The sequence below is a fragment of the Zonotrichia albicollis genome, chromosome 1 (assembly GCF_047830755.1).
Source record: "Zonotrichia albicollis isolate bZonAlb1 chromosome 1, bZonAlb1.hap1, whole genome shotgun sequence".
Taxonomy (NCBI): domain Eukaryota; kingdom Metazoa; phylum Chordata; class Aves; order Passeriformes; family Passerellidae; genus Zonotrichia; species Zonotrichia albicollis.
This window is the reverse complement of record NC_133819.1, coordinates 6,588,000-6,612,820: the sequence shown is the minus strand read 5'-3', so window position 1 is coordinate 6,612,820 and position 24,821 is coordinate 6,588,000. Positions and strand designations below refer to the sequence as shown.

The 24,821-nt window shown below is 45.0% G+C and overlaps 2 protein-coding genes across 14 annotated transcripts in view; one reads left to right on the top strand and one right to left on the bottom strand.

Annotated features, from left to right (window-relative positions):
- KMT2C (lysine methyltransferase 2C) overlaps positions 1-18,449 on the top strand; it is a 186,837-nt gene extending 168,388 nt beyond the window's left edge. For 7 of the 9 annotated variants that reach the window (XM_014269160.3, XM_026796590.2, XM_026796597.2 and 4 more), the window contains 18 exons: positions 883-2,571; positions 3,809-4,021; positions 4,402-4,566; positions 6,172-6,313; positions 7,422-7,569; positions 8,387-8,565; positions 8,664-8,818; positions 9,008-9,260; positions 9,841-9,980; positions 10,935-11,039; positions 12,904-14,023; positions 14,948-15,084; positions 15,236-15,378; positions 15,643-15,811; positions 16,665-16,781; positions 17,388-17,461; positions 17,863-17,971; positions 18,172-18,449. In XM_014269160.3, coding sequence (XP_014124635.2) covers positions 883-2,571; positions 3,809-4,021; positions 4,402-4,566; positions 6,172-6,313; positions 7,422-7,569; positions 8,387-8,565; positions 8,664-8,818; positions 9,008-9,260; positions 9,841-9,980; positions 10,935-11,039; positions 12,904-14,023; positions 14,948-15,084; positions 15,236-15,378; positions 15,643-15,811; positions 16,665-16,781; positions 17,388-17,461; positions 17,863-17,971; positions 18,172-18,264 — 5,151 coding nt within the window. In that variant the 3' untranslated portion in view covers positions 18,265-18,449. The remainder of the gene's footprint in view (positions 1-882; positions 2,572-3,808; positions 4,022-4,401; positions 4,567-6,171; positions 6,314-7,421; positions 7,570-8,386; positions 8,566-8,663; positions 8,819-9,007; positions 9,261-9,840; positions 9,981-10,934; positions 11,040-12,903; positions 14,024-14,947; positions 15,085-15,235; positions 15,379-15,642; positions 15,812-16,664; positions 16,782-17,387; positions 17,462-17,862; positions 17,972-18,171) is intronic. The other 2 variants (XM_026796576.2, XM_026796578.2) reach the window with 2 other exon arrangements.
- A 494-nt stretch (positions 18,450-18,943) lies between these two features.
- Positions 18,944-24,821, bottom strand: part of GALNT11 (polypeptide N-acetylgalactosaminyltransferase 11) — a 50,776-nt gene continuing 44,898 nt past the window's right edge. For all 5 annotated transcript variants that reach the window (XM_005480427.3, XM_026796607.2, XM_005480428.3 and 2 more), the window contains exon 12: positions 18,944-23,074. In XM_005480427.3, the coding sequence (XP_005480484.2) occupies positions 22,943-23,074 (132 nt within the window). In that variant the 3' untranslated portion in view covers positions 18,944-22,942. The remainder of the gene's footprint in view (positions 23,075-24,821) is intronic.

Here is a 24,821-nt window from a genome sequence, read left to right as displayed (position 1 = left end):
TGTTGTGTAAATAACCTTTTGAGTGCATCTGTCCTGCAGCATGAAGTGTGTCCTGTGGCATCACTGTTACCCTGAGCTTTCTGTCTTAGTCCTTGCTTCAGATTAAGGAGAGGGCTATCACACAATTCAAAATACATTACAGAGTTTTTCTGTTCCTACATAAGCTGTGGAAGTCATAATCAATTGAGCAGAAGTGAGAGGGAGATTTTCCATAATGTATGTATCATCAACCAGTGGATTGCAAATCTTTCTATTTTTATTTTAGTTGGGTCTCTGCAGTGTTTCTGAAAGGCTTTTGTTTGTCCAGTTGACAGTGTTGTGTCCTTCCCTCAACTTCTCCTGTGAGTCTGAGCTTGTAGTGCCCATGTTGAGTTTAGTTTGGTCTTAAAATCTTAAATTTTCAAGCAGTGGTTGCAATTTTCATCTGACATGGAGTGTTTGAGGATCTGCCTGTGAACAAATGGGAATATCCATCACTGTTTTCCTGCAAACTTTTCCTTTCCAGTTATATCTTTTTGAAACATTACTGGTGTGTGAACATCATCCATCTCACTGTTTCCCTTTTCCTGTCTGTTCCCAACTGTTGTATTCTGTGCATGGATGATAAGATCTGTAGGACAAGGATCACTCCTGGTTTAGGTTTGTATATTCTCTAGCACAGTGAGTCTTGATGTGTAATTAGAACTTTGAGACGTTGCTGTTTGGTCTGAAGTCTTGGGCTGGGGAGTATTTCTGATGAAATAGTGGCTGTTTAGCATTAAAAACACTGCAGAAATTCTGAGGTTCATTGTCTCCTGGAATTACAGTGGTGAGTAACATGCTTTATGCTGCTCACACAGGCAGTTTGTGGCAGAGGTGAATAATGACTGTTTCAATGTTTAGATCCGGAAGCAGCAGAAGGAGCACGCAGAGCTGATTGAGGAGTACAGGATCAAGCAGCAGCAGCAGCAGCAGCAGTGTGGGATGGCCCCACATTCCATCATGCCAGGGGTCCAGGGCCAGCCTCCCATGGTTCCAGGAGGAGCAGCACCAGCAATGAACCAGCAGAGCTTCCCCATGGTGCCACAGCAGCTCCAGCATCAGCAGCACTCAGTGGTGATGCCTGGGCAATCCAACCCCACCAGGATGCCAAATCTATCCGGGTGGCAGCCTGCAAACCCTGCAAGTCACATTTCCATGAATCCAGCGAGGATGCAGCCTCCAATGACAGCACTGCCAATTACTCCTGGTGCACCAGCTCCTGTGCCTGGCCCAAATGCAGCTGCACAGTCAGGGCCACCCCCGAGGGTGGAGTTTGAGGACAACAACCCTTTCAGTGAAAGCTTCCAGGAGCGGGAGCGCAAGGAGCGCTTACGGGAGCAGCAGGAGCGGCAGCGCATCCAGCTGATGCAGGAGGTGGATCGACAGAGAGCTCTGCAGCAGAGGATGGAGCTGGAGCAGCACAGTATGATGGGGCCTGAGATGAGCAACAAAACATCTTTATCTCAGATACCTTTCTTCAATTCTGAGCTGCCTTGTGATTTCATGCAAACCCCTCGGCCCGTGCAGCCGTCCCCGCAGCAGCAGCAGCAGCAGATGGGGCAGATCCTGCAGCAGGGTGCTGTGACCTCCCCTCCTGCCACCAATTTTATGCAAAGCACAGAGCGAAGGCCAGTGGGACCTGCAGCTTTTGGACCTGATGCATCTGCTGGTGCAGGTGGAGCCCCCAATTTCCATAATGTAAAACAAACTCATGGGAATCTCCCTGGGGCTGCCTTTACACAGAACCAGGTCAGGCCTCCGTTCCCTTCTGCTGTCCCTTCATCTCCAGTGCTGGGGGGCAGTGCCCCATGTGGGTCGGACACTGGTGTGCCCCAGGCTGCAAACATCCCTGTGTCAGGCCAGTCTCTCATCCAGCTCTATTCTGACATAATCCCAGAAGAGAAAGGCAAAAAGAAAAGGACACGAAAAAAGAAAAAGGACGATGATGCCGAGTCCATAAAAGCCCCGTCAACTCCACACTCGGATATCACTGCACCATCAACCCCAACCATTTCTGATTCTACCTCCACCCCCACAGTGAACACCCCCAATGAGCCACGGCACCAGGATGAGCTGGAGTCCATGGAGCTCACGGGCCCCTCGACATCCAACACGGGAGAGAGCTCCCCAGAGCTGGAGGGGAAGCTCCCCAGCAGCAGCAGCGTGTCCCAGACACAGCCCGGGGGGAGTGCAGAGGCTGAAAAGGCTACAATGGACACACCCAGCAGCCTCCAAGAAGTTAAACTGGAAAAGGCAGAGACTGATCAATGCTCAGGTCAAGCTGAGCCTAAACCAGAAAATCCAAGCAGTATTAAGGTGGAGGAGGATAAGGTCACCTCACAGCCAAGCTCTTCAGCTCCGAGCCCAGCACAGGCACCCGGTGCTCTGGCAGCCAAAGGGGAGTCAGGGAATGAACTGCTGAAACACCTGCTAAAAAACAAGAAGTCCTCATCTCTTCTAAATCAGAAACCAGAGAACAGTGGCCGAGCAGAAGAGGAGGCTTCTGGGGATAAAAAGTTAGCAGAGAAGCAGAGTCCAGCTGAAGGAATGGTGAGCCTGGGACTGGTTTTGTTACACTGTGGTCAGCAGCAGTCCAGTCTGGTCTGTGCCTTACTGTGGGCATGTGTGGGGACATTACCTACCTGTACGGGGGTGGAGGAAACAGCTTTAAGGAACTTTAACCTCTTTCCTACCTTTTCTCCACAAGTAAATCACGTGTGTTGAGCAAAGAATAAATTTTAATATGGCTTCTTAAGTCAGCATATTCAGAAGTCACTAAAATGTAAAAAATAGTACTTTTCTGCAGAAAATTGTCTTCAAAAATACCACTTTCTAATATTAAGGCAGGCTTTTACAGTATGATTCCTAATTACTCATTGGTATGTGTCTGTACAGAACATGGTGTGTCTCCTTTCTCCTGTGACTCCACCTGAGTTGTCTGTATGATTTATTAATTTATAAGGTCTTTAAAAACAGACCTAAAGAAAAGTGCTTTCTGTGGAGGCAGGTACCTTACACTTGTTTGCAATTTTATTGTAATCTTAATCTCTGCTTTTGGATTTTGACTGCCTAAACTCTAAATTCATTCTTAACACAAAATTTAAATATGTTTAAAAGAAAAAAAATACTCATAAGAGTAAAGGTAATTGTGTGAGCAGCTTGTAATTAAGTGTAAAAGATCTACGGTTGAAACATGTGGTAAGAATATTAAAATACTAGTGGTAGGGGTCATGTAGAGCTGTTTAAAATAATAATGATTTTTTTAAGAATGGACTTGCCCCTGTAGCATTAGAGTCCCCTCCTGATCCCTTTTACCCAGCTGTGCTTCCATGGGAAGAAAGGCTTTGCAGATTTGTACTGGAAGTATTTAAGCAAGTGGTACAATCCAGAAAGGTTTCACAACACTTTTTTTGTTGCTAACCTCAAAATACTTTTGTATTATATTAACTTCCATGCCTCTCTTTTGCCACCAAGTCTGTCTTTCATTAGGCCCTCATGAACATCTCCAAGGTTTCATGCACATGTAACTTTATTTTAGGGGGTATTCAAAAGAGAATGTTCCTGGCCTGTGAGTTTTTAATGATGTTTTCAGATGTCAGTGGTGTTAATGGGAGGTCATAATTCTGTCTGTAGGGACAGTTTAGCAGTTCCACCTGCCAGTAAAATACACTTTGTTATCAGTGAGATTTATTACTCTGTGCCTGTGCTTTCAGAATCGTGCAGTAAATTGGAGTGAACTGTGTATTAACATGTCAAAAATTCTGCTGCGCTTCCTTTTTTCACACAGCAAAGTGCAGGAGCCCAGATGCAAGGAGTGTTTGGGTGCAGTAACAGCCAGCTCCAGAGAGCAGATGCAGGGCCTGAAACCAAGAAGCAGAGAAACAAGAGGGCTCAGAGGACGGGAGAGAAGGCGGCTCCTCGGTCCAAGAAGAGGAAAAAAGAGGAAGAAGAGAAGCAGGCAGTTTATCCTAATGCAGATACCTTCATCCAGCTGAAACAGGTGAGTGTGCAGGGGCTGGCAGAGGCAGCCCAGAGGCCTTGTGGAGCTGTGGATTTCTCCCAGTGGAAGTGAAGTTGATGCTTAAGTTGAATTTTGAGTACAGGTTGGGGAAAATGTGAACTTCCACAAAATCAGGGAATTTAAAGTTTGCTGTTTAATTTTGGAAGGTGGGCTGACATGGCTGGTAGTCCCAAAGCCACAGAGTTCCTGTCAGCTCTGGCAGCCTCTGGATGAGCTGGCAGGGAGCTGGAGCTGAACTATTTTCTGACAGTGGATAAATTCCAATTCTTCTTTTAAATTAGAAACCTCTCTACTGACTGAAGAATTGCAGTGTTCTGTCTCAGACTTAATTTCTGACTTTTTTTTTTCTTTTAATACAGCAACTTTCTCTTCTGCCTTTGGTGGAACCAATAATTGGAGTGAGCTTTGCACACTTTCTCCCTTATGGCAGTGGCCAGCTCAATGGTGGAAATCGACTTGTGGGGAGTTTTGGTAGTGCTACTCTTGATGGGGCTTCAGATTACTACTCCCAGCTCATTTACAAGGTATGGTTTTAACCTGAATTTCTGGTGTGTGCTCTCTGTGGGAAGAGAAGTCACTGATATTATTACTAGTAGTCAGAGTTCTTGCCTTTTATGCAACTAGAAGAAAGATACTTCTATTGCTAGACTAGACAGTGTGAAACAGTCACCATTGTTTCACTCTCTGAAAGTGGAACTGGTTCTGGAACTGTGTTGTTGTAAACTAATGAAAAACTGCAAATGCTCTTTTAACAAATGGATGCTAAATAATGAAAATTGTAATTACAGTTTTGTGGAGCAGAAAAGACTGAATTCTCAGTATTTTGCAAAGTCTTTGAAAGCATTAAACATTTTTTAATGTGAATTAAATAAGAAATAGACTTTTTCTCATTTGCCCACCAAGCCTTAACTAAGACCCTGGGAGCTCTGAACAAAATAGACTGTTTGTTGATGAGTTAATAACCCACAGCATTTAAAACTTAGCCTCTGAAATCAGAGTGGCGGTACTGGGAGGCAGTGGGATACTGAACAGACAGAATCAAATTTGCTGCTTGGATGCCCTAATGTAAAAACCTATTAAAACCATTGGTATTTTCTCCAGCCTTACACAATGTGTAAGCTGAGAATGGGACCTACAGAAATCAGTTCTTGTGGTAAAAAGTAAGTAATGAGGATTAGCTTTGTGGGAATGACTGCAGGAACAACAGATACTGGAGTTCTCATTTAATTTTCATTTAAAATATGGCCAGTTGAATAAACTGGTGAGAGGTAGCCCAGAGTATGAACATGCAGAGTATCTGCTGCTCCATGGTGGCTGCTTCAGTGAAGCTCATCCTGTGCTGAAGGTGAGGCAGCTGGGGGAGCTGACCTGTTCATGGTGCTGGAGTCACTGTGGAGCAGCTCTCAGCATGGAGTTGGGACCTTTGCTGAAACTGTAGGAACCTGTTTGAAATTATTCCTTACAACGTTCTTTGTGCATTTTTGCAAATCTTTTGGTAGTGTATTTGGCAGTGTTTACTCATGTGAACTGTTCCTCTGATATCCCTGATACAAGAAAAGCCCATCATTGTGTCTTGTACTGTAGATACCTTTGTGTCTCATGCTTGTGTCTCAGCTATGGCTGCATATCAGTTCTGCTTTTGGGGTAAAACTCTGAGTGGGTTGCATTGTCTGGTAGTGGAACAGGGCAGGTTCTCTCCCTGTGACCGTGTTCACAGGGGTCTGAGGATGAGGGAAGAGATGAGGATCTGACTCCATGTTTCAGAAGGCTTGATTTATTATTTTGTTATATATATATTATATTAAAACTACACTAAAAGAATAGAAGAAAGGATTTCATCAGAAGGCTGGCTAAGAATAGAAAAAGAATGATAACAAAGATTTGTGACTGACCGAGACAGTCTGGACAGCTGGGCTGTGATTGGCCATTAATTAGAAGCAACCACATGATACCAATCACAGATGCACCTGTTGCATTCCACAGCAGCAGATAATCATTGTTTACATTTTGTTCCTGAGGCCTCCCAGCTTCTCAGGAGGAAAAGTCCTAAGAAAAGGATTTTTCAGAAAATATCATGGCTAGCCCTGTGTTCCATCCTGACTGATGGTTCTTTAACTCCTGTCCTGCAGCAGAACAATCTGAGCAATCCCCCGACCCCCCCTGCCTCTCTCCCTCCCACACCACCGCCCGTGGCCTGCCAGAAGTTGGTCAATGGCTTCGCCACCACCGAGGAGCTCGCAGGCAAGGCCGGAGTGCTGGGGGGCCATGATGGTAAGGCTCGTGTGTGCTGGGGCTGTGAGGTCTGTCCTGCTTGTAGCAAATGGCAAAATAGATCTTGGAATCACAAAACATGCTGAGTTGGAAGGGACCCACAAGGATTATTGAGTCCAGATCCCTGCCCTGCACAGGACACCCCCAGAAATCCCACCCTGTGTCTAAGAGCATTGTCCAAATGCGCTTGGAGATCCGTCAGGTTCAGTGCCCAACCACCCTGTGGGTGAAGAACCTTTCTTCATATCCACCCTAAACCTCCCCTGACACAGCTTCAGGCCATTCCCTCGGGTCCCTTCACTGGTGACCAGAGAGGAGATCCCCACCTGCCCCTCTGCCCCCCATCATGAGGAAGCTGGAGGCTGCTGGGAGGTGTCCCCTCAGACTCCTCCAGGTTACCTCCCAGGATGCTTCTCAGTTGCAATGCTCCTTTATAAATCAAAATGCCCAGACTTCTCAAGGTTCTAATCATGACTAGCCAGCAATATTTTACACCAGTATAGTGTCACGTGTTGGTGCCTTTGCCGTGTTCCTGTTCAAAAGCATGTTGAGAGCTAGGCACACTCTTAAGAAATGAGAAAGAAAACCTTAGGATTAGTTTTTTATGTCCAGTACAAATGACTGGCATGAGCTCTTTGGTTGAGTGAGCTCAAAGCAGCCTGTCCAGAATGTGTGCAGTCAGTGTGTATTTCCTGATACTTGCAATTTGGACAGTTAAAATTGCTTCCTATTCTTTATACTGGGTCTTTGTAAAGACTATTCAGTGATTAAAATCCTTTTTTTCACACTCCTTTTCCTTTGTTGTTGGAAAATTGTTGATTTTTTTGTAGTTTTGTGGGGTTTTTAAGTAAGCAAACATCTCATAGTGGCAGAAGACACACTCAAAAGCCTTTAAGGCCATGTTTGCTAAAAATTTGCCAAAAATTTGGTATTTGTAAAAATAAAAGTTGATCTTGAATGGTCACAATTTTTTGAACTCCCAAAAAACATTTTTGAATGTTTTTAGAGTGGTGTCACCGTGAGGCCCCACCCACCCCCAGCAGGCAACATGTCAGTCACTGCAAGAGCTGTGCAGATGTCTCATTGTGCTGTGCCTCTCTGGTTTCAGTTACGAAAGCTCTGGGGCCAAAGCAGTTCCAGTTGCCTTTCAGACCACAAGATGATTTATTAGCCAGAGCAATGGCTCAGGGCCCCAAAACTGTGGATGTTCCTGCTTCACTTCCAACACCACCTCACAACAACCAGGAGGAGTTAAGGTAGGTTTTACTTGGCATCTTCAAAAAGGTACTTGGAGCAGATTCTGTGATCTTTCATTGCATGGGACTGTGAAGGTGTGGAGAAGCAAAATCCTTTTTGCACAGGCACAGAAGGGCAGAGAATGTGATGGGATCATTTTAACTCTTAACGTTCCTTGTGTACAGAGCAGCAGAGTGAAGTAGGTGATTCCAGCCACTGCTAGACTCTAGATTCTGCTAAATTGTTAGGGATGCCTTACCTTGGTCTTTTAAAAGTGGAAGAAAACCATTCAAATAGGTGCTTTTCTTGGAGCAATGTGGTGCTGTAGTGACAGGTGACTGCTGTAGCAGCAGCAAGACTGTGCAAGAGCCAGCCTGAAACTGCAGAGATCCACTCAGTTTCCCCAGTGAGAAACACTGGCTGGAATATGAATCTCCCTGCAGAGATCTTCCCTTTTGCTTCCCTTTCACTTGCCTTCCCAAAATATGGGTGTCGGTGAAGCACTGGAGCCTGAATGTGGACAAAGGCCAGACAGTTTAAATATTAAAATAATTCAAATATTAAATGCTCATTTTTTTTACCCTGGGGGATAGAGCCATGGGGAACAGAGGGTTTGGCTCTGTCAGTGTCTTTGTTTTCTTTATGGATCTTTCCCAAGAAATGGAATATGTGTGCAATGGAATATGAGATACCCAGAGGTGATGGCCAACCACCTTCTTGTGTTCTGTGACCAGGAACAGCCAGCAAGTTCATTTTAGTTCCCTGTCATGATTTATAACTTTGGCTTACCAAAAGTTTAGTCCATTTTCAAACCAGCTTTTTTGGGTTTTGTTCCAGGGTTCAAGATCACTGTGAGGACAGGGACACTCCTGACAGCTTTGTTCCTTCTTCCTCTCCTGAGAGCGTGGTGGGAATGGAGATCAGTCGCTACCCAGACTTGTCGGTTGTAAAGGAGGAGAACCCAGAACCTGTCCCATCCCCCATCATTCCCATCCTGCCCAGCAGCACTGGGAAAGGTGAGGCTGCAGCAGGGTGAGCATTTACAGCTAGGATTGGTTTTCTGTCTGTTCCCATAAGTGTAGGATTAATGTGCTGTTCTCTGGGTTTTTTTCAGGTTCAGAAGCCAAAAGGAATTACATAAAATCAGAACCCGGTTCAGGAGCCTTACCTGGTTCTGGCTTCTTCTCCTCCCAGCTTGGACCATCCCAGAATGGTCCTAAATCTGGCCTTATCTCTGTAGCAATTACTTTACATCCCACAGCTGCTGAGGTAAAAAGAATAAGCATGTATTGCATACATAGAGTACAACAGCAGTTAATTTGGGTTATGTGTAGTGACCCTGAGGGGGTTACAGTGCAGTAATGCTGCTGTTGCAATCTTCTAATAGTTTATATCTCTGCTGTCTGAGCTGCTTGTCAGATGTACACAAATTATTTTGGTTTTTATTCTTGTTTTTAGAACATCAGTAGCGTTGTAGCAGCATTCTCCAACCTGCTCCATGTCAGAATTCCCAACAGTTACGAGGTCAGTAATGCTCCAGATGTCCCATCCTCCATGGCAGCCAGCAACACTCACAGAGGGAACCCATCCATGGAGTACAGGCAGCACTTGCTCCTGCAGGGCCCCCAGGCAGGACCCATGGGAGCTGCCAGGATGGTGGGGCCCTATGGGCTGAAGCAGCCCAATGTGCCATTCCCTGCCAACAGCAATGGTGAGTGGGCTTGAACCTCCCCTGTGCAGTACCAGGGTTTAACTCAGTCAGTATTGATGCATCTCAGACTCATAAATCCATGCTCTAGAATTCAATATTCAATATTCAGTTCTTGTCCACATAAAACCTTTCTCTTCTTACATGGTCATGTGGATGCTCCTGGATTTAACCATGAGTAGTTCTTATCCATCTCTGATTTCCAGTGTCTGTTTACATCAGTATCAGTGAGGCATTTCTCCCATAATTGTTAACATTATTAGAGATTTTTATGTCCAGTCTGGTTTTAAATACCTCATTCAGGAAGATTGTTCCCATGCTGGAAAGCTTGACATGGTTATTCAAGCCTGTATGCCTGTCTTAGTTAATTTTGTGATTTTTTTACACAAGAATGTGTTTTTGCCCAGTTTGCATGGCTGTTTTAGGTCTGATTTATACAGTTTATCTGTCAGCTCAAGGTTTAAAGCCCTCCTTCCATGCCCTATCCAGGAGGGTGCTGGTACTCTAGACCAGTGAAGAATATGTGATCTCTCATAAATCTGGTTTGATGTGATGCAGCCTCTGACAGCAAATCTGTTCCCAGGTCTGGCTGGCTACAAGGATCACAGCCAGGGCATGGCAGAAGGCTCAGCCCTGAGGCCTCGCTGGTGCTCCCACTGCAAGGTCGTGGTTCTGGGCAGTGGTGTGAGGAAATCCTTCAAGGACCTGCCCTTCCTCAAACAGGTCAGTGCTGAGGTGCCAGGGCAGGGCCCTGTGCTCAGCTGGGCTCCTTTAGCAAGGGATGACACAAAGTCCTGCTTGTCCTGGAGCCAGGAGCACCTCAGCTTCCTGTGCTGCTCCCCTTCCTTGTGTGTCCTGATTCAGGGTGGGGCATTCAGGCACATCTGCAGCACAGCTAAAAATGGCAAAGTTGTTGTTACTGGTACAAAATGAATGCCAGGACATTTCACAAAATAAGTCCCATCTATGGGATTTCTCAAAGCTCTGCTACCAACCTCCTTCCCTGACCTTTTCAGGGACCTCAGTTTAAAAAAAAAAAAATTATTTGTGAGGCAGCCACATTTCTGTGTCAGGAATTACTGTAAGAGCAGGAATGCTTGCACTCCTTTTGGGCAGGAATCAGATTGCAGCTGCAATCTCTTGTCCTTACACTGGGACTGTCATTCCTTCAAAGGATGCCATTGCTCCTCAGTGACCAGGAGGTGACTACACCACAAAGACACAGCCAGAGCTTGCAGAGAGTAAAGTGTTCTTGCAGACAGGAATGCACTGATTTCCCAGGAAGGTTTTGCAGATGGATCAGGAGATAAAACAGTGAGATCTGGCTTTGATTAGGCTGAAATGAGACATTCTTTTGCCATCTAAAGATAAAAGAAAATGGATTTTGCTTTGCAAGAGTGCCTATGGAGCAGATGGGTGCATGGTGTAGAATGCTTTATTTTGATTGTTAAACTTCTGTGAAAAGCAGGAGATGCTGAAGAGCAGGGGTGTAGGTGGTGGCAATGTTAGATCTGTCAAATAATCAAGTATTTATATCACAGCATCCCTCATTATTTCACAAATGTTCTACAAATAAAAGAGTTTCCAGCCAGATTGGAAGATTTGTTTCATTACACTTACTATGGGAAGAATGGTATTAAAATGCACTTCTTACACTCTTCTGTGTTTGATTCCCAGGATTCCCAAGAAGGCTCAGATAAAATGAAGGACATTGTATTCTGTAGCAACAACTGCTTTGTTCTTTATTCAGCAGCTGTGCAAGCAAAAAACTCAGAGAACAAAGTAAGTATCAAACACTGGCAGACCCAAGTGAGCTGAAATTATTGCAGCTATTTGTTGGAGAACAGAGAGGGGCCAAGGGGGAAGTTTGCACTTCATTTGAGAGGTTTATAAATTAATTGCTCTATATTCAGACTTTGAGATTCTGAAGCAGCAGCATGAATTAACAATCATATTTGCAGAACTTTGTGTCTGACAGATGCATGGCAGAAAAGCCATCACCTTTGGCTGCTCTCCCAGGCTTTGGAGATGCAGTCTCAAAAAATGAGTGATTCGAGTTCTCTGGGCATTGTAAACAGCCACAGACACGTTTTGAAGGGGGGTATATCCTGCATTTGGATTTGGCTTGTATAGTTAAAAATAAAATTACAGCTGTGAAAATAATAATTGAGGAGCAAGTTTGTAAAAAGAGTTTAATTTATTTGGTGTAACTGGGAAAATAGAATCCTGTTCCCTGACTTTATTTGGGTGAAGCTGCCATTTTAAAACATTAATTACCAAAACATCGGTAAGGAGCCTGTGAGCTGACAGTGACAAGGAAAAGGAGTTTTTTATTACTGGAGAAGTACATCTGAAGAAGTTCATTCAGCTGAAGGTGAAATCAGGCCAGGGAGTTTTCTCAGGTGGTCCCAGCTATTCTGCTGTAGTTCTCTACCTGCAGACACTGCAAGGAGTGTCCAACACCTGAGAGAAATGGGGCATCATTTCCTGCTGTCTCAAGGGTCATTCAGTCAGAAGAAGGGGAACTTAAATTTATCTAATTATTTATCACTAAAAGTGAAATGGTCTTCACTGAAGTCTGAATGATCTTGTTGAGTTTCTCAGTTAAACAGTTAAAATTTTTTGAGTACTTCTTTTAACTGACTTGTCTTCTGCTGTTTCTAGATCAAATGTACCTTTTTCCCCCTAAACTATTGGACAGAACAGGCTGTGTCCTTCAAGGTTTACCTAATTAATGTGTTCTCATATAGAGAACTGTATAGACTGTATAGTTTGAAGCCTTCCTTCAAGTGTATCTTACTTGCTTTCTCAGGAGGAATTGAATTTTAAAAATACAACCTGAAGAAGATAACTCTGTGTACATCCATATCCCTTTAGTGTCCCATGTAGCTCATTTTCAGTTGTTGTATAAACAGGGTAACATTCCTCTACAAGTGCATCAGCATGTACCTAATTAAATTAATTAAATGTCATGTTCAGCCTCTTGATCCTTTAATTTACTCTTTCAAGATTAATCACACAAACCACGTTAAGCACTTCATAATATAAACTTCCTTTGCTGTTCTTGTTTTCTCTCTTAGGTTTTTGTGGGGTTTTTCCCCACAGATCTCTGCAGGTATAATTCTTGTTTACTGTGACTGAATAGTTTAAGTCCTCAAGTTGTATCTAATCCAAAGCCCTGCAGAAATTCTTCCTCACTTGTTTCCAGGAAAAAATTACATGGCATTAGTTCTAAATTTCCCATTTCTATCATATATCAGATTCTTATGCTTTAAATTAGTTCATGACCCATATTTTAAGGTTACATTGTGTTGTAACAAAACTTTCTAAGAATTCCTAAGAGCTAAAGCTGGCAGTCAGCTCACCAAGGGCAGTTTAGCCCCCTGTTTTGCATTCAAACCTGGACAAACAATTATTTGTGCTTTCTCTCATATATTAAAGGGGCAGCATGTTCTAGGTAGGCTGGGAGTTTCCTGCTCCAAGCTGTGGAAACATGGGTCAGGATAATTTCATTTTTGTTGCTGCATCTTGATTTTAGGCATTTGGAGAAGCCTCTCCCATACTGAGCTGCCCATGTTTTCAGGTTATATTTAATGATTAACAAGTTTGGGATCTTTTTCTTAAAGAGTTTTCTGTTGATTACCAGGAATCAGTCCCAGCCCTGCCACAGTCGCCGATGAAGGAGAGGCCGCCCAAAGCATTCCATCAGTACAGCAACAACATCTCCACTTTGGATGTCCACTGTCTGCCTCAGCTGCAGGAGAAGGTTTCCCCACCCTCATCACCCCCCATCATGTTCCCCCCTGCCTTTGAAGCAGCCAAGGTGGAGGCGAAACCGGATGAGCTGAAGGTAACGGTGAAACTCAAGCCCAGGTTAAAAGCAATACACAGCAGTCTGGAGGACTGCCGGCCTCCCAGTAAGAAATGGAAAGGGATGAAATGGAAAAAGTGGAGCATTCAGATTGTGATTCCTAAAGGATCATTCAAACCTCCTTGTGAAGAAGAAATAGATGAATTTCTTAAAAAACTGGGCACAACCCTTAAACCAGACCCCGTGCCTAAAGACTACAGGAAATGTTGCTTCTGTCACGAGGAGGGTGACGGATTAACTGATGGACCAGCAAGGCTTCTCAACCTGGATTTAGACCTTTGGGTCCATTTGAACTGTGCTCTTTGGTCTACAGAAGTCTACGAGACACAAGCTGGTGCCTTAATAAACGTGGAACTAGCACTGCGGAGAGGCCTGCAGATGAAATGCATGTTCTGTCACAAAATGGGCGCCACCAGCGGTTGCCACAGGTTAAGGTGCACCAATATTTATCACTTTACCTGTGCCATTAAAGCACAATGCATGTTTTTTAAAGACAAGACCATGCTTTGCCCCATGCACAAACCAAAGGGAAGCCACGAGCAGGAGCTGAGTTACTTCGCGGTGTTCCGGAGGGTGTACGTGCAGCGCGACGAGGTGCGGCAGATCGCCAGCATCGTCCAGCGCGGCGAGCGCGACCACACCTTCCGCGTGGGCAGCCTCATCTTCCACGCCGTGGGGCAGCTGCTGCCACAGCAGATGCAGGCCTTCCACTCCTCCAAAGCCCTGTTCCCCGTGGGCTACGAGGCCAGCCGGCTGTACTGGAGCATGAGGTACGCCAACAGGCGCTGCCGCTACCTCTGCTCCATCGAGGAGAAGGACGGGCTCCCGCTCTTCGTCATCAAGGTGGTGGAGCAGGGCCACGAGGATCTGGTTCTGACTGACACAACACCTAAAGGTAAATTTTGTCAGCTAAGATGGTGAGTTTGTGCCTTTGCTGTTCATTGTGGTATTGCTAGTTCCTGTGGTAAGCAGCTGTTGCAGGCACTGTTCTAACAATGTCTATAGTGAGCTTCCAGGGCCCATTTTAATACCCTACTGTGAAGACTGTGATCACCTTTGAAGAAATTCTATAAGCTGCAAATCAGAAGAATTGTTCCAAGTCCACAGAGGAGACCCAAGACTGAGTGTTGAAAATGAACTAAAGCAGTAGGAAAGACAGCACAGGTTTCATTTCATGAAAAGTGACTTTGTTTAAACACAGAGCCACTGCTGCATTATCTTCAAATCAGCTGGGCTCAAGTTAGGGAGCTCTAAAAACAGCTGAGTGACCACATTGTTCTCAGGGTGGGTAATGTCTCTGTCAGGATGAAGAATGTCAGGGTGTCACTTAGGCAGGTCTTGGAAATTGGTTTCTGGATGTGCTGGAGGCCTGTAACCCTCCGTGTCTCAAATCCTTGGTGCTGTGGGTGCTGGTACCCTTGCAGAATGAGCACTGACTACAGTCAACCAGTAGAAATAGAATATACTGTGTATTTTCAGAAAATCTTACTTTTGCACGATTTCTCAAGAGAAACCTGTCCATGTTCTTGTCAGAGGACCAAAAGTTTCCATGCTGAGAACAGTGAAAACTTCATTTCTGAGAACTGAGGGTACAGAATCAATGGTGTGTTTCTTTGGGGTTTGTTAAATCCCAAAGATTAGCAACTCAACAGTCATTCTCCACTTTTTAGATCCTGACCTGTTTGTATAGGCAGTCAAAGACAAAAGCTTTCTCAGTGCTGGGTTCTGGTTCCCATATCCTCAGGTGTTTGTCTTAAAACCAAGTGCAATAGTTTTTATTTTTTTTGATCACTGTAATTCTCTCCCAATGGTTGTGTAGGTGTGTGGGATAAGATCCTGGAGCCCGTTGCTTCTGTTAGGAAAGAATCTGAAATGCTCCAGCTGTTCCCAGGCTACCTGAAGGGTGAAGACCTCTTTGGTTTGACAGTCTCTGCAGTGGCCAGGATTGCAGAATCGGTGAGTTCCCCACCCCAGTTCTTGCTGGATCATCCCACTTGCTGGATAGACACATGAGAAGGGGACCAGAAGAGTAAACATTTTGTTACCCACATAATTAAACATGTAATTATTTGTATTTTTTTCTTTCTCTCTGTTTTTTTTTTTGCAGCTGCCAGGGGTTGAGGCCTGTGAGAACTACACTTTCCGCTATGGCCGAAACCCCTTAATGGAACTTCCTCTTGCCATCAACCCCACGGGCTGTGCCCGTGCCGAGCCTAAAATGAGTACCCATGTCAAGAGGTTTGTGTTAAGGTATTTTGTTTTAATTTCACATAGTACAGCCCAGGGTTTATAGGCTGCTTTAGGGTTATTTGTGCTTTCGTCTGCTGCTTACAAACCCTGTCGTCCTTGGCTGTGAATGTGCATGCCCCAGTCAGAGGAACTGCTTTGTGTCTCCGCTAGCTGGCTTTAAGTGTCTGTATGTCTGAGAGGATTTTTATTGGGTTTCCTGGCTGTTTTCAGAGAAATCTTCAGTTTTTCTTGTATTCTTTCCTGTTACATGCCCAATCCCTACAGGCCTCACACCTTGAATAGCACCAGCACATCGAAGTCCTTTCAGAGCACAGTCACGGGGGAGCTGAACGCGCCTTACAGCAAACAGTTCGTCCATTCCAAGTCCTCCCAGTACCGCAAGATGAAAACCGAGTGGAAATCCAACGTGTACCTGGCTCGCTCTCGCATCCAGGTCAGTTCCCACCTCAGGAAATGACAATTAAAAAAATTGCATCTGCTTTTATTAGTATCTGTTTTGCAACTAAATCTTGTAAATGTCATATCTTATATATAAATATTTATCCAAGTCCAGGTGAAAGTTTGAAACTAAACCGATTGCAAAATTCCTTCCAGTCTCGTTCCAAAATTGGCAGTTTTTACGTGGCACATCAATTGCACAGATTTACCTTAAGTAAGATTTGTTTCTAATTACTGTAAATATCTTAAAAATTCCTTTGTTTTTGTCATCTAGAAAAAGGATTTTTTTTAAAGTTCTGGGGTGGTTTTGTTGTTTGTTTTTTTTTAGCCTATTTCTCAAAACCGTAGTAAAACTTAATAAAAATAGAAATACACAGTGGAAGCATGAGATGCTCAGGCCAAGCTGATGAAGTGGAACAAGACCAGCAGGAAGAGCTCAGTACTTGTTTGCCTTCATAGGAGTATAGAATCCATTGCTTTTTGCCATGCTGCTGGTTTGCTCCACAGTCTGTTTTGGAAAGCTTTGTCACTAATCCAGCCATTTGTGGGCATGGTTGTTTATTTCAGGCTGGACTCCACCATGCCTGGGTTCCTCACAGCAGCCATTTTTATTTCTCAGTGAATTTATAACCTTTATACATTCCGTGTCAGATGGTAAGAGCAGCTTTCTCACCAAGACAGCAGCTGAGTTTTTTGGGATCTGCATGAGGCTGGATTCTGTATTGGGCTGTTACTGCATCAATTATTTATCAGTGCTGCTTCTCTCTCTCCCTTTCCACTGCTGGTTTGGGGCACGGTGAGGAGCACTGTGAGTGTAAAGTTATTAACTCTCAGTGTACTCTCTGTAGGGCCTGGGCTTATATGCTGCTCGAGACATTGAAAAGCACACAATGGTCATTGAATATATCGGGACAATTATCCGGAATGAGGTGGCCAACAGGAAGGAGAAGCTCTATGAGTCTCAGGTAAGGCTGTTTGTTCATTCCCTCTTTCCCCTTCCCCATTCAGACATTCATAGGACAAATCAAATGCTGTTCTACCTGATGAATTCAGGTCCCCTGATTTGTTTTCTGCTGTGCCATAAATGCAAATGGGCTTAAAGTAAAACCAGAAGAGTCTACAGTGGTTGTTACCAGAGTATTTCAATGTTTAATAAATCTCACAGCACTCTGGCCAGGTAGGGAGGACACATCCTCTGTTCCAGAGGACACAGCTCTGCCACACATATCAGGACCTCAGTTTTTAATGAGAACTTCTTAAATTTAAAGCACTTCCTTTGTGTAAATTTGTAACAGTTAATGCCTGTCTGGGAGGCAGTCATACACCCTGGATGAAAGGCAGTGGGAAGCTCTTGGGGAAAACTGAATTGTCCAGAGATTTGTGTTTGTGACCCATCATCCCTCACAAAGCCATGGGGACACAGGCAGTACGTGACAGTGCTTTCCCCCGTGAGCCAGTGGGCAGTGCCTGGTCTGCAATGCAGAATGGAGCTGGCCCTTGTTGTTGGTTCATCCCTGGCAATGCAGTAAAACCTGACCAGAGTCCTTGTGCCCCTCCCTTGTGTCTTGCAGAACCGTGGCGTGTACATGTTCCGCATCGACAACGACCACGTCATCGACGCCACCCTGACGGGAGGCCCTGCAAGGTGGGTGCCCTGGAGGGATCCCTGACCCCCTCCTGGGCCTGGAGGGATCCCTGACCCCCTCCTGGGGCATCCCCCATGTTGGCTGGGCTCTTGGAGCTCTGAGTTTGTGGGGTTTATTCTCTGAGCTGGTACATTCAGTTTTCAGACTGTCCCACTGTCTCTTCCATCAGCTTTGCTCATCTTTCAGTTACGTTTCATGGCAGCTGTGAAGAAAGGAATTTTTTTGATCCTTGATTTTTTTTTGACATTTTCTAGGTAAAGAAACAAGTACAGAGTAATGTAATTGTATGTGGGAAGGCGGTGAGCCCGTGGAGCTGAGGCCATCCTGAGGTTTGGTTCAGATTTGCCTCAAGGGCTGGGTTTTCCCAGGAGGTTTCACCTGTCCCACTCTTCCTTCACAGGTACATCAACCATTCGTGTGCGCCCAACTGCGTGGCTGAGGTGGTCACTTTTGAGAGAGGACACAAAATTATCATCAGCTCCAGCAGAAGAATCCAGAAGGGGGAGGAGGTAGGGCAGGTTCTGGCTTTGCAGCCCTCTTGTTTCGTGCATCCATTCTGTGATTCCTGGCCAGTGGCACAGTTTGTTTGCTCTGGGGGGAGGTGACATTTCCTTTCCCCTTTCCTGTAAAACTCTGCTGGGTTTTGCTGTTTAAGCTGTTGTGGCCAATCCCAGCTCTTCCATAACCACTCCTGTGCCTTTCCTTCCAGCTTTGCTATGACTATAAGTTTGATTTTGAAGATGACCAGCACAAGATTCCATGTCACTGTGGAGCTGTAAACTGCCGAAAGTGGATGAACTAGAATGCATTCCTTGCTGTCTTTGAGGGTTGCTTGTCCCTAGGAAGAAGTGATTCACATTTTGATTTTGTCGACAGAAAATTGTTGCCTTTTTGAAGGGGGAAAAAAAATATATCACTTCTGGAAATACAGATTTCTACACAAGTATTTAAAAAAAAAAAAAAAGAAAAAAAAAAAAGGAAAAATAACCCACCAACCAACAAGCACCAGAAGCAAGCCGGCAAAATCTGAAGCTGACTTTCCAGACACGTGGAGGTGAAACTGAGTTAACAGAATGGTCCAGCACTTTTGTTTTTGAGCTCACTAAGAAGAAACTGTTTAACTTGGGCAAAGAACCGCTGGCTGACCTGCAGGAGGGCAGGTGGCCACTATGAATGTAAGACTGAAATCACCAGCGAAAGGGAGAAGTCCAAAGTGCTGGCCACAGCCTTATTTGATAAAGGGGCAGGCCCTCTAATTAAAGAAAAAAATTTTAAATAAAAGTAGACACCACTGAACAAGGAATGTACTGAAACGACTTCCTTAGGGATAGAGCTAAGGGAAAAAAATAACTTGCACTAAAATACATTTAAATACTTGATTCCATGAGTCAGTTTATTGTAGTTTTTGATTTCTGTAAAATAAGAGAACCTTTTTGTATTTATTATTGAATAAGTGAATGAAGCTATTTTTAAAAAGAAAGTTAGAAGAAAGCCAAGCTGCTGCTGTTACCTGCAGAACTAACAAAACTCTGTTACTTTGTATAAAAGTGTAAATATTTTGAGAAAAAAAAATACAGTATAAAAATAGTTATTGACCAAATGCTACCAGACTCTGCAGCAGTTCGGGTGCTTATTCTCAAACGTTGATAGGGATGTTACAATATGATCTCATGTACTCACAGACATGCGATTCCCAGTTCAGAATAACCAAAATCTCAATTTAAAGAGAGGGGGTTTTGTATGTTTAAAGCAGTCTCAACTGTGGTCTTATGAGAATTTTTTTAAGTAAACCTTAAGCCTGGTAAAGGCAGTGTATATTACAACTCTGACTTTTGTAGATGTTTGGGTAATTTAGATTAATTTTATTTGTATTATATTGTTGCATCCCTATTTCTTAAGTCAGGTTTTTTTGTGCTTACAATTTGTGATAACTGTGAATAACTGCTAAAACCACCCAAAATAGAGGCTGGACATGGTTTTTTTTCTTCAGCAAAAGTAGTCAAGGATTAGGTGACTGTTCAGCCTACAGATTAAATCATGTAAACAGCATAGAATGACTTGGAGCTTCAGTCTCATGCGATAGCCTTCTTAAAAGGAAAACAAGGAAAAAAAATTAGGTGTAATGTGCTTGCAGCTGCAGGACTCTGGCAATAGGATTTTGGAAAATGTAATTTAAAGATGTGTTTGTATGGATTGTTTTTGTTTACATTTCTTTAAAAAAATAAACACTGTTTTGTGTTTGCTTGTAGAAATTTAATCAGCATTTTGAACCAGGTTAGCTTTTTATTTTGTACTTAAAATTCTGGTACTGACACTTCACAGGCTAAATATAAAAAAAAAAATGAAGTTTTTTTTTTTGTGTGCACAATTAAAGTGGACTGTAAACTGTTGGTATATTCAGTAATACAGTTCTGAACTTGTAATGTATATGGCATGATGTATTTTTATCTTACAGAATAAATCAATTGTATATATTTTTCTCTTGATAAATAGCTGTATTAAATTGTTTCTTGAATATTTTTCTTCTCTTGTACAATATTCCAACATCCTACCAGTATTTGTCCTACAGTTTTTTCTGTTCTGTATAATAGTATCTAATGTTGGCAAAAAAAATACAAAAAAACAACACAAAAAAAAGAATTTTTTGAAGTATACAGAGTGTTATGGGTTTTGGAATTTGTGGAAACAGATTTAGAAGATCAGCATTTACGAATAAAAATATTTTACATCTATAAAGTGCATCCTCCTGTTGTCATTTGAGGCGTCTGGTTTCTGCTTCTTCCAGGATCTGTGTCTGCTTCCACCACTGAGTATTTTGCCTTCCCCCTTTGCCAGTGCATCCTGAATTGCACAGTGAGCACAGGCTCCTCTCAGCCCACGAGGGGAACCCTGAACACCCCTCAGTCCCCTCATCCTGCAGGAGGGGGAGTGAGCAAAGGCCAGAGTGGGGTTAAAGCTCTGAGCTGGCTCTGTGACAGTGCTGGACACCAGAGACATTCCCAGCAAGCTCTCAGCATGAGCCCAGACTAAAAAAGGCTCCAGCCTTCCCCTGGAGCAGTGGGAAGCAGCCAGGCCACAGCTGCTCCCTGGTGATACTCACATGGTGCACTTTGGCTGCTGCAGGATCTGTCTGTCCATGGCCACCCCCACTCCAGGAGCCAGGAGAAGTCCTTGACACAGGGACTTAAAATTCAGCCCCAGACAGAGTTTCCTTCTCTACAAATAATAAATTCTCAGTATGACAGCAGCAAGCTGGAGGCTGTGACAGTGCCTGCCCTGGGCTGAGGCTTTTCCTTCTGTGCTTCCTGTTCATCAGAGCCTCACTCACACACGGGACAGAACTCTGAATTCCTGCTTGCACCAGGCAGCCCAGCTGGGAACAGAACCCTGGCCCAGGGCTGGGTTTTCCCAGCAGAGCTCTCTCACCCTCCCTCAGGCGATGGCCTGGCTGTGTGGCAGCAGCCCAGGTCTGTCTGTGGCCAGGAATGCCCTGCAGGAACAAGTGACACCATCCCAAACGCCAGCACCTCCCTTGGCTCCTGGTGACAGCACCTCCAGCTCTCCCCACTGGGAGCAAAAGGTCCAAAGTTCTCTGTGGCAACTGAGGCAGACTGTAAATAAAGCAAGCTGCTGCTCTCCCTGTTTGAGGATTTGTTTGGGTTTTCTGATTTTTTTACTTTTTTTTTTCAAAGAAAGACAACATAAAGGTAAGAGAAGACAAGGCCAAGCAAGGGTTTCTGCACAATGTGGCTGCCACCACCAACGTCACAGAGAATTGTCCCCCTGCACCCAGCTGGGAGGAGCTGTGCCAGCAGTCTGGGTGAACCAGACAGGCATAAAGGAAGCTGCAGCCCAGCCTTTCACCCCAGCAAAGTGGAATTCCACACACAGCCACCACCCAGGCTGCCACTGCTGCCAGGGAAGGTTTACCTGAGCTGACCCCATGGTCCAGCCCCACCCTGCCAGCCCTGCCTGACTGCAGGAGTCACCTGGAACTGATGGAAGGCTCCAGGTGCCCCTGAGCAAGGCCCAGCACAGGCTCAGCTGCCCAAGGGGGCTGGGGTTGGTTTCAGAGGCATTCCTTGGTAGGAAGGAGCATGACTGGCAACTTACTTAATTACTCCCATTGTAATGCTGTATCTTGACTAACTTCAGCCAGCTGGTTCTGCTTTGTAAACCCTGGTCCCTGGTTCTCCAGAGAGCCAGGGACTCACTCCCTCCAGGACTAGTGGGGAGACAAAGCAGCTGCCCTGTGGCCACTCTTACCTGCTCCTTTGCATCCTCTGCTCTTCTCCCAGCTGCTGGCCCTGTAAGGAGGCTGAAGGACCAAGCAGAGTCTGGCACAAGCAAATCTCCTCTGCAGAAAGATGTGGGGCTGTAATTATTCTGGCATTATCATTATTTTCTTCACACTGCCCTAAAGGTCAATAAGTGGATGCTGGAGTATCTCTGCAGTTTCTGCTGCACAAGTGGAAGGGCAAGGCTGTCCTGGAATTCCAAATTCAAACTGCACGTTCCCAGGGAAGGCTGTGGCTGTGGAGCAGGAAACGAGGCCAAGAACGATGCTAAGAAAAAATGCACGGGGTAAGAGCAGCTTTTCTCTTCTGCAGGAGCTCCCACACACTGAAGAAGCTGAGGCAGGAAGTCAAAGAAATAGTAAAATAAATGAAAAGAGAGAAGGGGAGGAAAAAAACCCCAGAAATTACCTGTCAAGCCTTCCAAGATGCAAGGAAGGGAGAAAGGGAGTGAAAACAAGACTCAAATTGTCTGAACATTAATTTCCATCAGTGTTTAAGTTGGTGCTTTCTGGTCTAACAGCTACAAAGAGTAAGGCCATACAAATTAATAAAAAAATGATACTTTATTTTAAATGCAGCTACTGTCATGAGTCATCAAAATAGACTTTGCAATAGTTACTTTGTTTTAAATATGAGGTGACGAATGACAGCAAAGAACTTAAACTACATGAAATGTCCTAAAATTAAAAGAACTAAATTTAAATATTTCAAATGACAATTATCAGAAGATGAAAGGGAATAAAAACACTTTCCAGAAAAAGTAAAATAATTTTGGCCAGTAATCCCATACTAGAAATGTAAATTATTGAGATACTGCACATGAAATAGTCAAGGAGGACTCCTTTCTGTCATTGTCATGATCCACAAAGCTGAAATCTCACCATTTAAATTACATTGCTCTAATGATTTCTCTTACTTAAAACCAGTCCAATAATCCAGGACCATCCAAGGAGCTGATGATAAATTTCACTCCTTGGTGCAGTGGGGCTGCTGCTCTCAGTGTGTGACCAGGGCCCAGTGACACCCAGACCTTCACGCTCAGCTCCTCGGGCAGGGCATTTCCAGCAGCTCCTTCCGCGGCTGTGCCAAGGGCTCTGCACAAACCCCTCCAGGATGACTTCAGACCGTGGCTGAAGGGGAAGCAGGCTCAGCTGAACTCTCCTCAGCCACCTGCTGGCTGTGTCAGCTCTCAAAGTGCCACTGCTGAGGAAGGGACCCGTCGCAGATGGCCACGGTGACGTAGCCCTTGTGGCTCAGGGGATCCACCACCTTCAGGCACTGCCCCACCGACACCTGGTACAGCCGCTGGTTTTTCTGGAGCAGACAAAGACAGATGGGATTTATTTACTGAAACTTCTGTTCTCCATTGTCCAACTGGGGCTTGAAGTGATGCCCCAGGGGAGGGGGTGCTCCTCCTGACAGATGAGCCTTTCAGCAGCCTCCCTGCCACAGCAGCCCCACAGCAGCAGTGCAGTACAGCACACCCCAGAGCCACAGCCAGACTTGGAAACAAAGGCCCTCACGTCCTCACAGGGCCCCAGCTGGGATTTGTTTATAGCACAGTCTTTTAATGAGGTGGAGGGATGATCAAACATCCCCAGCACTCAGCAGAGAGAGAGCCCACAAGGCTGTGGTGGGCACAGACAGGACACAGAATCCTAGAATGGTTTGGATTGGAAGGGACCTTAAAGATCATTTGGATCAAACCCTCCAAGCCCATACAACTTTGCCATGAACACTTCTAGGGTCAGGGCATCCACAGCTTCTCTGAGCAACCTGTTCCAGCCTCACACCACCCTTACAGCAAAGAATTTCTTATTATCTAACCTAAACTTGCCCTCTGTCAGTTTAAAACCATTCCCCCTTGTCTTATGCTACTCCACGCTCTAGCAAAAAGTCCCTCTCCAGCTCTCCTGCAGCGTCCTTAGGCACTGCAAGGATGCTTTAGGGTCTCCCTGGAGCCCTCCCTTCTCCAGGCTGACCAGAGTCCCTGTTTTGTATCTGACCCTGCATTAGCAGTGTCCCTGCCCTCAGCACCCACACACTGGAGAGCTGCCAGGCCTCGTGCACGGTGGGTGCTCACAGCCAGGGCAAGGCCAAACCCCAGCCAGGAGTGCAAGGAAACAGCTTTGCTGCAACCCGGCATTGAAGGAGTCAGAGCTCTTCATTTCTCGGTCTCAAGGTTGTTTATTGTTCCTTATCTATAAAATATTTTCTTATGTCCAGCTGAGGTCCATCCAGCAGGACAGTCCAGGCACTCTGCCTGCCCCCAGGGCAGTGTTATGTCTTTATACTAAAAACTACATATACAATGGTTATAATTACTTCCCAATACCTATCACCTATGTTTTCTACTCTAAACCAATCTGTAAGTGCCAACATTACAGCAGAAGATGGAGGCCAAGAAGAAGGAGAAAGGCAGAACATGCCCCGATCCCTCCATCTTGTCCCCTGAACCTCCATGCTAAAAACCCCAAAATCTATTCTTTCACCTCGTGATAAATTCACTGTCATTCTACTTCATTTCTTGTGGCTTGCAGATCTTCATCTAAGGTTGGTAACTTGCTCCATAGGTTATAATCAAACCCACAGTGGCACCTTGGGCTCTGTGCAGGGTCTCTGAGACCCCTGGCAGGGCTGTTGGCTGCTCAGGTCAGCCACAGGGATGTGCTGGGTCCCGACACTCTCCCTGCCTTTGTTCAACCACGTTGGTGCTACGGAGTCTCAGCAGGCTGAGGGCATGTGAGGGGCAGCCTCTGAGTTAACACCCAGGAGAAAAACCCCATGTGTGAGCAGCACTGGCTCAGTTGGATTGGCCACTCCAGGCATTAACAATTAAACTAATGAGATCAATTGCAGGGCAGAAGCAACTGCTCTGGCCTGTGCTTCTTCAGGCACTAAGCAGGAACCACCACATGGACTCCTCCTGCCTCCCAGGCCTGCAAACACAACACAACAAAGCTCTGGGGTGGATTTTGCTCTCTCTGGCATAGCCCAGATGAGCCACAGTGCTGTGGGTGGCTGTGACTGGCAGAAGAAAGGCTCAGTGGAGCTGCAAAAA